The sequence below is a fragment of the Mustela nigripes genome, chromosome 15 (genome assembly GCF_022355385.1).
Source record: "Mustela nigripes isolate SB6536 chromosome 15, MUSNIG.SB6536, whole genome shotgun sequence".
Taxonomy (NCBI): Eukaryota; Metazoa; Chordata; class Mammalia; order Carnivora; family Mustelidae; genus Mustela; species Mustela nigripes.
Window position 1 is genome coordinate 18296976 of NC_081571.1, and position 14475 is coordinate 18311450.

Genomic DNA, 14475 nt, shown 5'->3' on the forward strand with positions numbered 1-14475 from the left:
CTGAAACAAAGAGAAAATATAAAGGACTTTTCCATTAATTTATAAAGGACCATTGAAAACACCTGGTTATAGACAACTGTATTTTAATATTTAATTGGCTGGGTAGATCTTACTTAAGAACACCATTGTTTCATTAGCTTCACTGGTGAAGTACATTACAGAAACTTTGAGGGTGCCTACTGCTTAGAGCAGGGCAGAGGTACCAGGGAAATGGTTACTCCTTTCTCACAGGTTCAAGAAGAATCAGACAAGAATCACAGTACCTGTGAGAGGTCAGGGCTTTAATCTACCAGGAGCATACTATAACTGTTTTGGGCTGCTAGGAGCAAGGAGAGCATCTCATTCATCTATACATTTTATGCCTCTTTGCCCCAGATATATTTCAGTTTCAAAAAGGTGACAGATGGGGCGCCTGGGTGGCTCCGTCAGTTAAGCGGCTGCCTTCAACTCAGGTCATGATCTTTGGGTCCTGGGGTCGAGCCAGGGGTTGGGCTCCCTACTCAGCGGGGAGTCTGCTTCTCCCTCTCCCTCTGCACCCTGCCCCCTGGCTTATTATACTCACTTGCTCTCTCAAATAAATAAAATATTTTTTAAAAAGGTGACAGTTATTGGGATATCTTGGAGATATAAAACACTATGATTTAAACCTAAAGTTCTATGCCTAGTTAATGAGAATTGATCAAAGAAGTATAGCAGAGTGTCACAAAAGTCACAGCTTAAGAAGGAATCTAAGGTGACAGTTATTGGAATATCTTGGAGATATAAAACACTATGATTTAAACCTAAAGTTCTATGCCTAGTTAATGAGAATTGATCAAAGAAGTATAGCAGAGTGTCACAAAAGTCACAGCCTAAGAAGGAATAGTCTCTCCGGTTAGGTATGACACATATCTGATAAATAGATTTCAATGATTACGTTTCTTAATACTTTGGATATTCAACTTAAGTAGTCTTTAATCCTGAATATTCACATTATTAGTAATTAATTTTATTAGTAGTATGTAACATAATATTCCATTATTTATTAAGTACTGCAAACTTTAAAACATAAAAATAACAGATCATTAATTATCATTATATTCAAGACTCTTATATTTAGGATTAAAATAAAGGAGCTCTTAAAATTTTCTACAGCATAATAAATCCATGGAATGATAGCACTATATATGCACATTGGCAACCTACTGAGAGTCTATGTAGAACATTTACTATTTCAAACTATTTAATATTTCTCTTCCTCCTTTTGGTTTTTGCTTTTTAGAACTGCAATCTTTAGTATCATTCTTCATTTACTGGCTTTTTCTATCATCATCAAACAGAAACATGACTAAGTGATACCAGGACAAAGCAGAGAAAGCCACTGACCTGAGCAGATCTGTATTTGAACCATGGCTGCATTAATAATTAGGAGGGTGACCTTGAGCAAGTTACTTCAACTCTCTCCATCCCACTTTCCTCATCTATCAGATGGGAAAGAAAATGCCCACTTCACAAAGTAATTGTAAAGATTAAATGAGATAGGGGTGCCTGGGTGGCTTAGTTGTTAAGCATCTGCCTTCCGCTCAGGTCATGATCCCAGAGTACGGGGACTGAGCCCCACATCAGGTTCCTCACTCTGTGGGAAGCCTATTCTCTCTCTCCCACTCCCTCTGCTTGTATTCCCTCTCTTGCCGTTGCCTCACTCTCAAAAAATATATAAATAAAATCTTAAAAAAAAAAAGATTAAGTGAGATAACAGTCAAGCCTTTAGCCAATCGTTTGGAACAGACATTAACAGGAACTCAATAAATGTTTTTAATAAAGGAAGAAAGCTTGAGAGCTCACTTTTAACCTCTTGACCACAACTTCATTTGTGTATTACATAGGGCAGGTATGTGAAACAAATTTCTTTTTAAGTGTGTGTGTGTGTGTGTATACTTGTATGTGTTTTTATTATGTTTCATGTCAAAAAGGAAAAAGTCAAATAACACAGTGAAACAAAATATCTGCAGTACATGTAATTAAAAATGATTAGCATCCATTCTTTCTACATTAGAAAGCTAACATTTTAGAACTCTTTAGTAATAAAAAATAAAAAGTACAGTCATAAAGCAAATTGGACACAGTCTAAGAGCAGCTCACAGAAAAGGACCCAAAAGAGACTTGTAGACATATAAAACAATGGTCATTCTCATTAGTGACCAATAAGACCAAATTTTAACTACAGAATGATGCCATGTTACACCAGTCAAACTGGCAAAAGCTAAAAAGAATCAAAGCATTAAATCTTTTGTTAGGATATGGAGCAAAGGGAGTACTCCACTAGTGGGAATATAGATTGGTTACCAGTTTGGAAGAGCAATTAGACAAAATGTTTGTAAACTGTAAAATAAACTTTGTGAAAGGATCTAGCACTTCCCATTTATTACCTGGAATCGTTAGTTATGTTCTGATGTAAATAAGTCTTACCTCTCTAAGCAGATAGGGCAGAAACCTCATCTTAAAATACTTTGGTAATCTCACAACAGCTTGCTCAGTGCCTTCCATATAAAATATTTCCAATAAATACTTGTTGACTGATTAAACCACCAAAAGGGCACTTATGCTTAGGAAAGGAACAAATAGAAATTGAAAGATAGAAAAATTAAAATTAAAAGGTAGAAAAAATAATGCCTATAAACTATTCTCCTTGAATGATTTTTAATGTGATTTAGGTGAGCTTACTGGTTACCAAATGAAAATATCCCATGACTACTTTTGCTTGGATCTTAATAGATTTTTGTTTGCTTAAAGATAATGGGTTATTTTTTAAAAAACAGAAACACGTGGGGTTCACATGAAGACCTTATTTGACTTCTAACATATTTAAAACATAACAAGGTAAACTACAAACAAGAGCATCTCCCTTTAATTTTTATAACCTTGTAAAATATCTTACAAGACTTCTAAAAATATATTATGGAACAGAGTTAGTTCAATGAAACTAACAGTTGTAGAGTAACATTATAAAAACTTCTGAAGTAGACATTTAAAATATGAAGAGAAAGACACTCACTACTTTAATATTAACAATAATCTTTCTAATGTTAATGTAATGTAAACAAGGAATTCAGATGAAATTTAAAGCTGAATGATACTTAAATTATCTTAAATTAAAAGAAGTCCCAAGATTTAAGCCAAGACTCTTCAAAGAAAATTTAAAGATATCAAATAAACACTAACAGAGTCTATTTTGAATCCTTTAAAAACGATAAATCCAAGAATGCCAAGACAATGTAAACATCCCTGTTCTAACTATTATACAGAACACATGGGCATGTGGATACACTGAAGATGGTACAGACTCCAGTGGTGCTGTGTCATGTTTGTCTTCCAAGAGAGCAGCAGACAGATGGTAGGATTAACAGAGGATATGTCTAAAAGTATTCAGGAAAGAGAGATCTGAAAACTATACAATTAAGCTATTGAAGTTGCTGTTCACTATCTTGATTAATTCTTTTGTAATCTTCTCACTGTCCACAGACTGATCACCATATGCAAGGGTTCAGACTGTGTATAGCATCTTTAGAGAAAACTGGAGTGGCCCGGGAAGGGAAGGCCATACTGCACTTTCTCGCACGTGCGGCAGGTGGAAATGAACTTGTGTAAGGCAGGTAGGGTTCTACAATATACAGGATCTGAACTACAAGCCTACTGAGCAGCAGTGATGCATAACATCTGCAGTAGACTACTGCAGGTTTCTCGCCAGTGGATCAGTTTGTCCTTCTTTTCTACAGAGAAGCAGCTGATTCTGTGGGCTTCAAAGGTACGACATCAACCACTAGGTTTTAGAGATGGAGGAACAGATGAATGGATGACAAAATAAATGATAAATACATAGATCCTGGGATAGATCCCTTGAGGTCTGACTAAAAGCAGTACTAGATACAAAGGAGATTTAGACAATACCACAGTCGTATTTAAATATTATTGCCAGGAAAAATTCAGTTTTCAACTAATGGAAGTTCTAAATGAAAAGAATTTACACCATTAAAAACAAAACCAAAAACTTGGTTCCTTTCTCCTGCCACGAACAATAAATACAGGTCCCAGCTATCTCTTGCCTAGAGATTATTTCACTAGCTTCCTAATTGTTACTCTCTTGCTTCCTATTTTGCCGTATCTTTTTTAGCTTCACCAAAGGGATTATCCTTCTTTTCTCCTACATTTTTTAAAAAGGAAAAAAATTATACATTAAAACCATTAAATTAATAGTAGCATAGTCTTAAGTATTTTTGTTTGCACAGATATTGTTACATAAGTAATTATGCTGTATTTACAATACTATAATCTTTTTTTTAATACAATCTAGTATTTTGGATATTTTCCTGCGTTATTATGTAGTGTCCACTATCATGTCTTATGTGCTGCATGATATTCCATCCAGGAGAAATATCTGTAATATTTTCTATTGTTGGGATTTAGTATTTTGTAGTTTCTATTGTATAATTATAAAACAATGTAAACATCTTGGACATGTACTTTTCCTTTTCTTCTCCCTTGTGTATCAGTAAAGTGATGAAGCTGCACTAGCTAACCACTAACCATTCTTTCAATTTTAACTTCTAGTAGTAGGATACTCTTTATGGTTAACAGATTACCTTTTCCAAATACTATAGAGAGTCCATACAGACACAGAACATTGGATCAGATACTGAAGATACTAATTTATTTCTTAAGGAAAGAAGAATCTTGAGCATAATCCTTAAGAGGTTCTATGACGCTGCCATCAGTATATCCTGAAAAAAAATTATTATTTCTTTGTATCTTACTGCAGAATTGTTGAGGGAAAAATTTAGCCTTTTATTCCACTGGTTCTCAAACTCTGGTATGGATTAAGTTGACCTGGGAAAATGTTAAAAAATGCAGGTCCCTGGTCTATCCCTCTAGTCTGATTCAGTGTGTCTGGGATTGGCTCAGAAATATGCATGTTTAAAACAAAACAAAACAAAACTTCCCAGGCAATTCTGATCTTGCATTGAAAGATATTGTTTTATTCTTGATTTATTTGGGCACTCTAGTAGATGAAACATTAAGACTATAACAGACAGGGGCACCTGGGTGGCTCAGTGGGTTGAGCCTCTGCCTTCAGCTTGGGTCATGGTCTCGGGGTCCTGGGGTCGAGCCCCGCATTGGCCTCTCTGTTTGGCAGGGAGCCTGCTTCCCCCTCCTTCTCTGCCTACTTGTGATCTCTCTCTCTCTGTCGAATAAATAAATAAAATCTTAAAAAAAAATTGCACAGAATAATTCTTTAATATATTTCCCCTCCCAAGTTACTCCAGCTTTTCTAGCCTAATATACAAATTACAAAATGAAGAATTTAATGTCTTCATTGAAGGCAGTCACAACTTGTTAAATTTTAAGGTGCAGAAATTTTCTAAGAGGAATAAAGTTAAAAAAAAAAAAAGAAAACAAAAAACTTTAAATGAAATCCAAAATACAGTACTTAAAGTGTGCCAATATGAGAAAAACTAAAGGCAAGTTGAAAGGTTTAAAATGCATCATTTAGAAGTTTGCCTTATATTAGAACTGAATGGAAAATCTTGTATTGTAAAATAAAAAATAAAAAAGAGCTGCTTGCATCCTAAGTCAAAGTGACGTCCACATCCTTTTTGTACACTCATTAAAAAATAGTAACACAAAAATTTGATTCCTAAATGTGCTTTCACAAACCTTCTAATTATTAAAAATGTTTCTTCCTTTGAAAGCAAACTTATTTTTATGAGATTAAACATGAAAGCTTATTTTTTTGCTAAGGAATATGAAAAAAGAGAAAAGAAACTTGCTGATCATGGCTGTCAGTGAAAGCCTCACCTGAGCAATTGATTCTTTTTCCAAATGTGCTCGAGATCCACATGCAATAGCCATTTGTTCCTGAGGAAAAAGCAATAAAATGATTTTTCAGTAATTAAATATCATTACTAAAAATATTTATTTTCAATGAGATTATCTCATTTTAAGATACTGATTTTTTTAAAAAAGTAACATTAAATATCTTTTTTTTTCTTACATTTAATATCTTTAAAGGTTTACTTAGGTGTTCAGAATATATACAGCTTCAATAAGCCTAGTTATACTTACTAAGAGGACAACAGGGTAGATATTAGGGGCATGTATGACTTGAAAATTCTTATTTTTAAGTGATTCTTCTAATTAAAAATACTGTATTAACATAGTTAGAAGGAAAAATAGTGGTATTAGAAAAAAGGTATCTGTAAATGCTATGATTATACATAATCATTATACTCTGGGAAATCCAAGATTATCAACTGAAAAACTACTACACATATTAAGGGAATTTAAGAAGATGAGTGGGCACAGATCAAGATATATATATAATACTTTAGTCTGCATATGTACAATCAGAAAATAGAACAGAAGATGGTATTTGTAACATCAATAAGAAAGCAAACTCTGGAAATAAACTTTACAAAAAATGTGGCAATACCTAAATAAAGAACACATGTATAAGCTACCAAGGGAAATAAAAGAACCGAACACATAGAAAGGTATACCATAATCATGGATGAGCAGATGTGATAACAGTATCAAAAATCAATCCTCCTTAAAATTAATCTTTATTTTTTTTTTAAAGATTTTATTTATTTATTTGACAGAGAGAAATCACAAGCAGATGGAGAGGCAGGCAGAGAGAGAGAGAGAGAGGGAAGCAGGCTCCCTGCCGAGCAGAGAGCCCGATGTGGGACTCGATCCCAGGACCCTGAGATCATGACCTGAGCTGAAGGCAGCGGCTTAACCCACTGAGCCACCCAGGTGCCCTTAATCTTTATTTTTTAAAATTAATCTTTAAATTTAAGGTCATACCAATAGAAATATCAAAATAATTTCTCACTAAACTTGATAAGCTATTTTTATAGTTAATATTGTAAAATAAAGAACCAGAAGAGCCAGGAAAATTCTAATAATGAGGATTTAATATATATTATAAAGCTATAGTAATTAAAACAAAGGTATTAGAATGTGAACAGATAAATCCATGGACCAGAATGGAAAGGCCAGACACACACACACACACACACACACACACACAATATGGATACTTAGAATATGATAAAGATGACATTTTCAATCAGTAGGGAAAAGATGAACTGATAAATGCTGTGGGACATCTAGGTAGCTACTTGGACACCAAATTAAGCTGAACCTGAGCCTCATACTAAATAGTAGGATATATTTCAGATACATGAAAGATTTAAGTGTAAAATATCAGGAATAATTTTTTAAATGATCTCAAGGAAAGCATAAGTACACAAAATCTAGAAGAAAAATCAATTTGAGGAATGCCTGGGTGGCTCAGTTGGTTAAGCGGCTGCCTTCGGCTCAGGTCATGATCCCAGCGTCCTGGGATTGAATCCCACATTAAGATCCTTGCTTGGCAGGGATCTTCCTTCTCCCCCTGCCTTTGCCTGCCACTCTGCCTGCCTGTGTGCACTCTCTCTCTCTGACAAATAAAAAATATATATATTAAAAAAAGAAAGAAAGAAAGAAAGACAAAGCAATTTGACAATGAATTTTTAAAAAAATTGTACGGTAAAACAAAAATCCAAGCATATTCAAAATTAAAAGACACATAGGGGTGCCTGGGTGGCTCAGTTAGTTAAGCATCTGCCTTTGGCTCAGGTCTTGATCCCAGAGTCCTAGGATCAAGTCCCGTGTTGGGTTCCCTGCTCACCCGGAAGTCTGCTTCTCTGCCCCTCCCCTAGCTGGTGCTTTATTTCTCTGTCTCTGTCTCTGTCTCTCTCTCACTTGCTTATTCTCTCTGTCTCTCCCTCTCAAATAAATTAAATCTTTAAAACAATTAAAAGACACATAAATTGGGGGTAAATATTGGTAATTTATATTATAGACAAAAGGATCATTTCCAAAATGCTAAAGTGCCCCTATGAATTATTATAAAAGTAGCCTGATAACTCAGCTGGAAAAGAGGCAAAGGTTATGAATACAGTGTTCATAAAAGAGGAAGTGAAAATAGCTCTTAAACAACTGAAAACATCCTCAATCACATGTATCCCAAGAGCAATGCAAATACAACCTATCCGTGTTTACCATATGGTGTCTACACGCCCAACAGACAGGAATATGAAAATTATCAAGACTACAAATACACATATAATCTGATCCAGCAATTCCACAACTAAGAATTCTTCCTTTAAATAAACTTCTTATGTATGAAAGGACTTTCAAGTAGGGTTAATCATTTCAGTGTTGTTTGAAGCAGCAAACTTGCATGTCTATCCAAAGGCATTAGTTATGACACCGTAAAAGAATGAGGAAGGACTTAGCTGTATAAATATGGCTCAATCCCCAGGATACATTGTTAAGTGGAACAAGAGAACACTGAATAGTGTAACAGTTCACATTTTTAAATAAAGAAAACATATACATCTTCCAGACGGATATACAAGAAATTAACACGGGTTACTTCTTAGAGTAACTGAGTGGCTGAGAAATGAAGGACAGGCCTCCCTTCACTGTGTATCTTCTTGTGCCATTTGACTTTTGAACTATTCATCAAAATAAACAAAACTGAAATTGCATATTGTAGGGGGAAAAAAGGCAAGCATATAAATTTACCTATAATAAAACTTTATTATAAAGAGAAAATGTCATGTCTAATCTCACTACCTAAAAGCAGTCGTTTATAGTACTTTATTTATTTCCTAGTGTTTTCTCCCCCTCTGCATTTAAAACCATAGCTGAAATTTACCTACATATCAGTTTTATCATTCAAAATAACCTAAAAATTTCTTACATTCAACTCATTATTTTTCAATTTTTTATTATAAGTATTTTCAAACAATACACACAAGCAGAAAGACTAGGAAAATGAAGCCCCCATGTGCCCATAATCTGGCTAAACAATTATTAATACATGAAAAAAAAATACCAATGCATGGCCAATCTTGCTTCCTCTAAAGCTCCTCATCACTATCCCATCCAATTATAATGGCATCCCATTATAAATTGCTGTATATTTCAAACACAAATAGCACTATCCCAACTAAAACATTAATAATTCTTTAATACCACCAGGTACAGTTTTCAGATTTGTCGACTTATCTCATAAATATTTTCAGTTTATCTGAATCAAAAGCCAAATAAAATTTATACAAATTAGTTGATGTTTCTTTTACCCGTGTGTTCCCCCCACTTCGGTTTAATTTTCTTCTTATACTCTATTTGTTGAAGAAACTATGCAATTTGTAGAATTTCCCAGATGTTGGATTTTGTGGACTGTACTCACATTGCTGACATTTATTATGTTCCTCTGTCTCCTATATTTCCTGTAAACTGGTTGTTAGAAGCTTGATAAAATTCAAGTTTACTTTTCAAGAACTTTAGCAGAATTGCATGTCTGTCTTTCTTTTTTGTGTCAATGGTGAGGGCAATATTATATTTCACCATAATGATTCACCATATTTCCACTGTTGCCTATATGTTGACTATTTCTAATTTGCTTTTAGAAAGGTGACCAAAAGAACATCTTTGAATATAAAACTCAATTTGTATTTTGGATCTCCTCCTTTGGAAAAAGTGTCATAGTAGCAGAATACTACACTGAACATATGAACATTTAAAAAATGAATGTTTTGGATCTCCTACTTTGGAAAAAGTAATAGAAGCAGAATACTAAACTGAACATATGAATACTAAACTGAACATTAAATGTTTATGTGCCAAATTATTCTTTAAAAGGCTCTCTATATTACCACTAAATGGGTATGATATTGACTACTTCATCAAATCCTTGCCAGTTCTAAGTATTCTTATTTTAAATTTGTTAATTCTATAAGGGGAAAATATAACCACATGTGATCTAATTTTCTTTTCTTTATAATAAAAAGGTAAACTTGGGTGAAATTTTAGTGGCTATTGTATTTTTTATTGTATTGTATTGTAAAGTATGGTTACATACTTTGCCTACTAGTTAGTAGTAGGAATACTTTCTTCCCTTTTTCTGGCAGAGGTACTTTGCCAGGAAGGGAGAGAATGCTTTTCTTTCTTTCTTTCTCCCTCTCTCTTTCTCTCCTTTTTTTTTTTTTTCTTTGAAGATTGTGTTCATTTATTTGACAGAGAGACAGCACAAGCAGGCAGAGCAGCAGGCAGTGGGAGAGGGAGAAGCAGGCTCTCTGCTGAGCAGGGAGCCGGACACAGGGCTCTACCCAAGGCCCTGGAATCACGACCCGAGCTGAAGGCAGTGGCTTAACTGGCTGAGCCACCCAGGTAGGTGCCCCAGAGAATGCTTTTCTTAAGGAAGACAGTATATCGCAAATAAGCTTCAAAGTAAAATCCAAGAAGAGCAGCAATGTTACCGAGTATTAGATGGGGGAGGGGGCGGGAAAGGACATCTTCCTACCTTTCAGAGACTGAGTAGAATTAAAATGTCATTTAATTTAAAAAAATGCCATTTAATTAAACTAAAAACAAATTAAAACAACAAAGGTTTTCATTCAAAATTTTTTCTCTCAGTGTAAGTCTCTAAAAGCTTTTAGGAGAAGTTTGTATATCTGCGATTCTGATGTAAGAACTGAATCCCTGGTATTGACCTCTCCATCATAAGGAATTCATCTAAACAGCTTTAGAACAGTTAGCTGTTCTTCAGGAAAAGATAGTCTTGCTTTTAAAACTGCTCGTATTAGAAAATGTATGTAAACATGAAGTCTCTTTTAAGCCTCTTTCAGAGTATTGCTAATTTTTTTGTGGGTGTTGAAATGAATACTTCAGTTACTATGCCAGGTAGCTTTTAAAAGTGGTAAAAAGTGGTACCATATTGTCTTCTAGAAAGAAATGCTCCATCAGAATCTCTTACCTAGTACTTCTCCATTTAAGTATTTCCTCACAATTCACTGGAGAGAAGAAATAGACTAGAAGAACTAAATAGTATTAATTTATATCAATGATTATCAGTAGTAACATTAGAATTAGCTCTGAAAAATCAAACACAAAGACTATGTTAATAATTAGAGGTAATGGTTATTAAGTGCTCAACATATGCTAAACAATTAACCATAAATTTTTTAAAATTTTAATCATTACCTCAGGATTATGAACTTAGGGCTATTGTCCATTTGTCAGTGATAAGGAAATGAGGTAGGTGGATTAACTGGCCCAAAGTTATATGCAGTCTGAACCTAGGAGTATTTGAGCTCCACACCCACAATTAAGAAACATAAGAAGTGGGGGCGCCTGGGTGGCTCAGTGGGTTAAGCCTCTGCCTTCAGCTCAGGTCATGGTCTCAGGGTCCTCAGATCAAGTCCCACATCAGGCTCTCTGCTCAGCAGGGAGCCTGCTTCCCCCTCTCTCTCTGCCTGCCTCTCTGCCTGCTTGTGATCTCTGTCTGTCAAATAAATAAATAAAATCTTAAAAAGAAAGAAAGAAAGAAAGAAAGAAACATATGAAGTAGAAATGGGAATTGGCATAAGTACTCCAAAAGTAAATGTAACTCCAAATGAGGTGGATATACAGAAATAAAGTTGTGACAATTTAGAAATTAGTAAAAGAAAAGTCAGATAGTAAAATTAATCATATTCATCCAAGGTGGGCAGAAATGGAAAACTTAGCATATAAAGTGAAGTACTGAGTTAAGAAAAAGTTTTATTTATTAAAAAATTATGTTTTGATAAAAAAAATCCTATCCCTCTTTTTTCTCAAAAGCAGTAAATGTTCATTATTAAAAACAAAAAATAAGGGTGTCTGGCTGGGTTAATTGGAAAGAGCATGCAACTCTTGGTCTCGGAGTTGTGAATTTGAGCTCCATGTTGGGTACAGAAGTAACTTAAAATCAATCTGAAGAAAAATAAAACTTTGAAAAGATATCTCCACTCCCACTATCCAAAGACAACTGATATTAATACATTATTTATTAGATAGATAACTAGATAGGGCTACAGCTATCTCTATAGATACCAGATATTTAAAACTTATTTTTTCACTTAATAATATATGCTGAATAGCATTCTATATGACAATGAATTTAACTGTGTAAATGAATATTTAACACTTTAAATCATTTCTAATGTTTCCTCTAAGAAATTATATTAAATATATTTTTAAAATGAGGAAAAAAATCCTTGGAAATTTATTTTATACACATTCTTAATTATTTCCTTAAGGTAAACTTCTCAAAGCTGAGTCAAGGGATATGTATTATTGAATCAATGGATGTGAATTATTTAAACCTTTTGGTTCTTATTTTGAACTTGTTCTATAAAAATATTACATTAATCTGCACAGACTCACCTGATAAATTTGGCAACTTTATTCTTTTTTTTTTTTTTTTAAAGATTTTATTTATTTATTTGACAGAGACAGATCACAAGTAGGCAGAGAGGCAGGCAGAGAGAGAGAGAGGAGGAAGCAGGCTCCCTGCTGAGCAGAGAGCCCGATGCGGGACTCGATCCCAGGACCCTGAGATCATGACCTGAGCCGAAGGCAGCGGCTTAACCCACTGAGCCACCCAGGCGCCCTGGCAACTTTATTCTTGTTTTCTTTTTATTTGATGAAAGGTGCCTAATTATTTCCCTGAGTTTTTTTTTTTTTTAAAAGATTTTATTTATTTATTTGACAGACAGAGATCACAAGCAGGCAAAGAGGCAGGCAGAGAGAGAGAGAGGAGGAAGCAGGCTCCCCGCTAAGCAGAAAGCCCGATGCGGGGCTCGATCCCAGGACCTTGGGATCATGACCTGAGCCGAAGGCAGAGGCTTTAACCCACTGAGCCACCCAGGTGCCCCATTTCCCTGAGTTTTTAATTTATTTTTATTTTTAAAAGATTTATTTATTTATTTTGGGGGGGTGGGCAAGCAGGGGGAGGGCAGAGGGAGAGGAAAACAATCCTCAAGCAGGGAGCCTGGTGCGAGGCTGGATCCCACGACCCTGAGATCACAACCCCAGATGAAATTAAGAATCAGATGCTCAACCGACTGACCACCCAGCTGTCCTTTCCTGCCTTTTAAATTAAGAGAATTTTCTCTTGACAATCATGAGGACATTAAATTTATGAAAATCTTTGTGGTCAGCAAAAATTTTGGTTAACGTTAAGGTTTCAGTCTTCTGGAACAAGGTTGGTAACCTATGGCCTCTGGGCCAAAGCCGGCCTACTGCCTGCTTTTGCATGATCTATGAGCAAGAATGGTTTTTCAAGTGTTGTTAAAAAAAAAGAGTATTGCAACAGAGACCATATGTGATCTACAAAGCCTAAAATATTTACCCTCTGGCCCTTTAGAGAAAAAGTTTGCTTTCCCTGTTCTTAAGAGATACCCACTTTCAAACCAGGTTTGTTGGCATTATATACCTGCTTTGGTAGGAAGCTCGTGTCCTTCACTGTGTGATCTGCTGAGACAGACTGTCCTGAAAGTTCCACCGAGCAAAATCTACCTCTTCTTACATTTTCAAGACTATCTTTCTTAATTTTTGTGTTCTGCCTTGTTGGATTTTCACAACGATCTCAGCAAAATGCTTGTGTAACTGCCAGGTCTATAAAACAAATGATTTGGAAAGTTAAGGGATTTTTTTGGATGCTTGGCCATCTGAGAAGGTGACACAGATATACTTGGCTCTTAGACTTGCCCACGGTCCACAAAAAAAGAGGAGAAACAGTAATTGTCATATTCTCGTTTAAGGAAAAACCAAACCATGCATATATGTATGAAATGTTAGGGTCCCCAAACCAAACTTAACCCAGGACTACTATATTAAAGACAAAGGAACATTTAGGGACATTAGTTAGCAATCACTCCAGACTGAGAGGTATGTGTGTTGAAGGTGGGATGGTTAGTATCTTTTTCCTGTAGTTTTTCTCAGTGCAGTTTTACTCCTTATCTGTTATCTTTCATCATTTGTGGACTTCAAAACTTAAAAACTAAGTTTACTGGAACTATGACTAAATGGAAATCCAAGATCCAAGTCACAGCCTAAGGAATTACTCTATGGTTACGGAGTGCCCATTTCTTGTCATCTATTTTGCCTATCTAGGGAGTTTTAATTCTATTTTTATAGTTAAGCCACTAAACAAATGATCATCATATATTTTGCTTAGAAAAATTACTGTAAAACGAAGCATATTTTATTAAAAGAGGTAGCATAACTACTGGTTAAGAAATTGAAAAGCTGGGAGAAAAGCTTTGTACGTAAAGAAAAAAGGTAACAGATAAAATATTTGGAACCAAATCGAAATCCCTATTTTATTTGTGTATTATACAAAGCTCTATTTAAATTACAGGTTTAGTTTAAAACCTTAAAAGATCTTCTTTGGAGAAGAAATTGTAAGTAACTTTTCTAAATACATTAAGGATAATCTATCCAGCACTGTAAGTGGAAATACAAGCACAAAGTAGTAACAAATTTCTTTTTCTTGCAATTAAAAATAGTATCAGCTGAAAAAACATTAGAAGCCATTACATCTGGAGAGTCAACACACTAACACAGAAGATACTGAAG

General features: G+C 34.8%; 1 protein-coding gene across 2 annotated transcripts in view; it reads right to left on the reverse strand.

Annotated features, from left to right (window-relative positions):
• The window catches only part of ALG5 (ALG5 dolichyl-phosphate beta-glucosyltransferase), a 39956-nt gene that overhangs the window by 8414 nt on the left and 17067 nt on the right, over positions 1-14475 (reverse strand). For both annotated transcript variants that reach the window (XM_059377701.1, XM_059377700.1), the window contains one exon: positions 5833-5892. In XM_059377701.1, coding sequence (XP_059233684.1) covers positions 5833-5892 — 60 coding nt within the window. The remainder of the gene's footprint in view (positions 1-5832; positions 5893-14475) is intronic.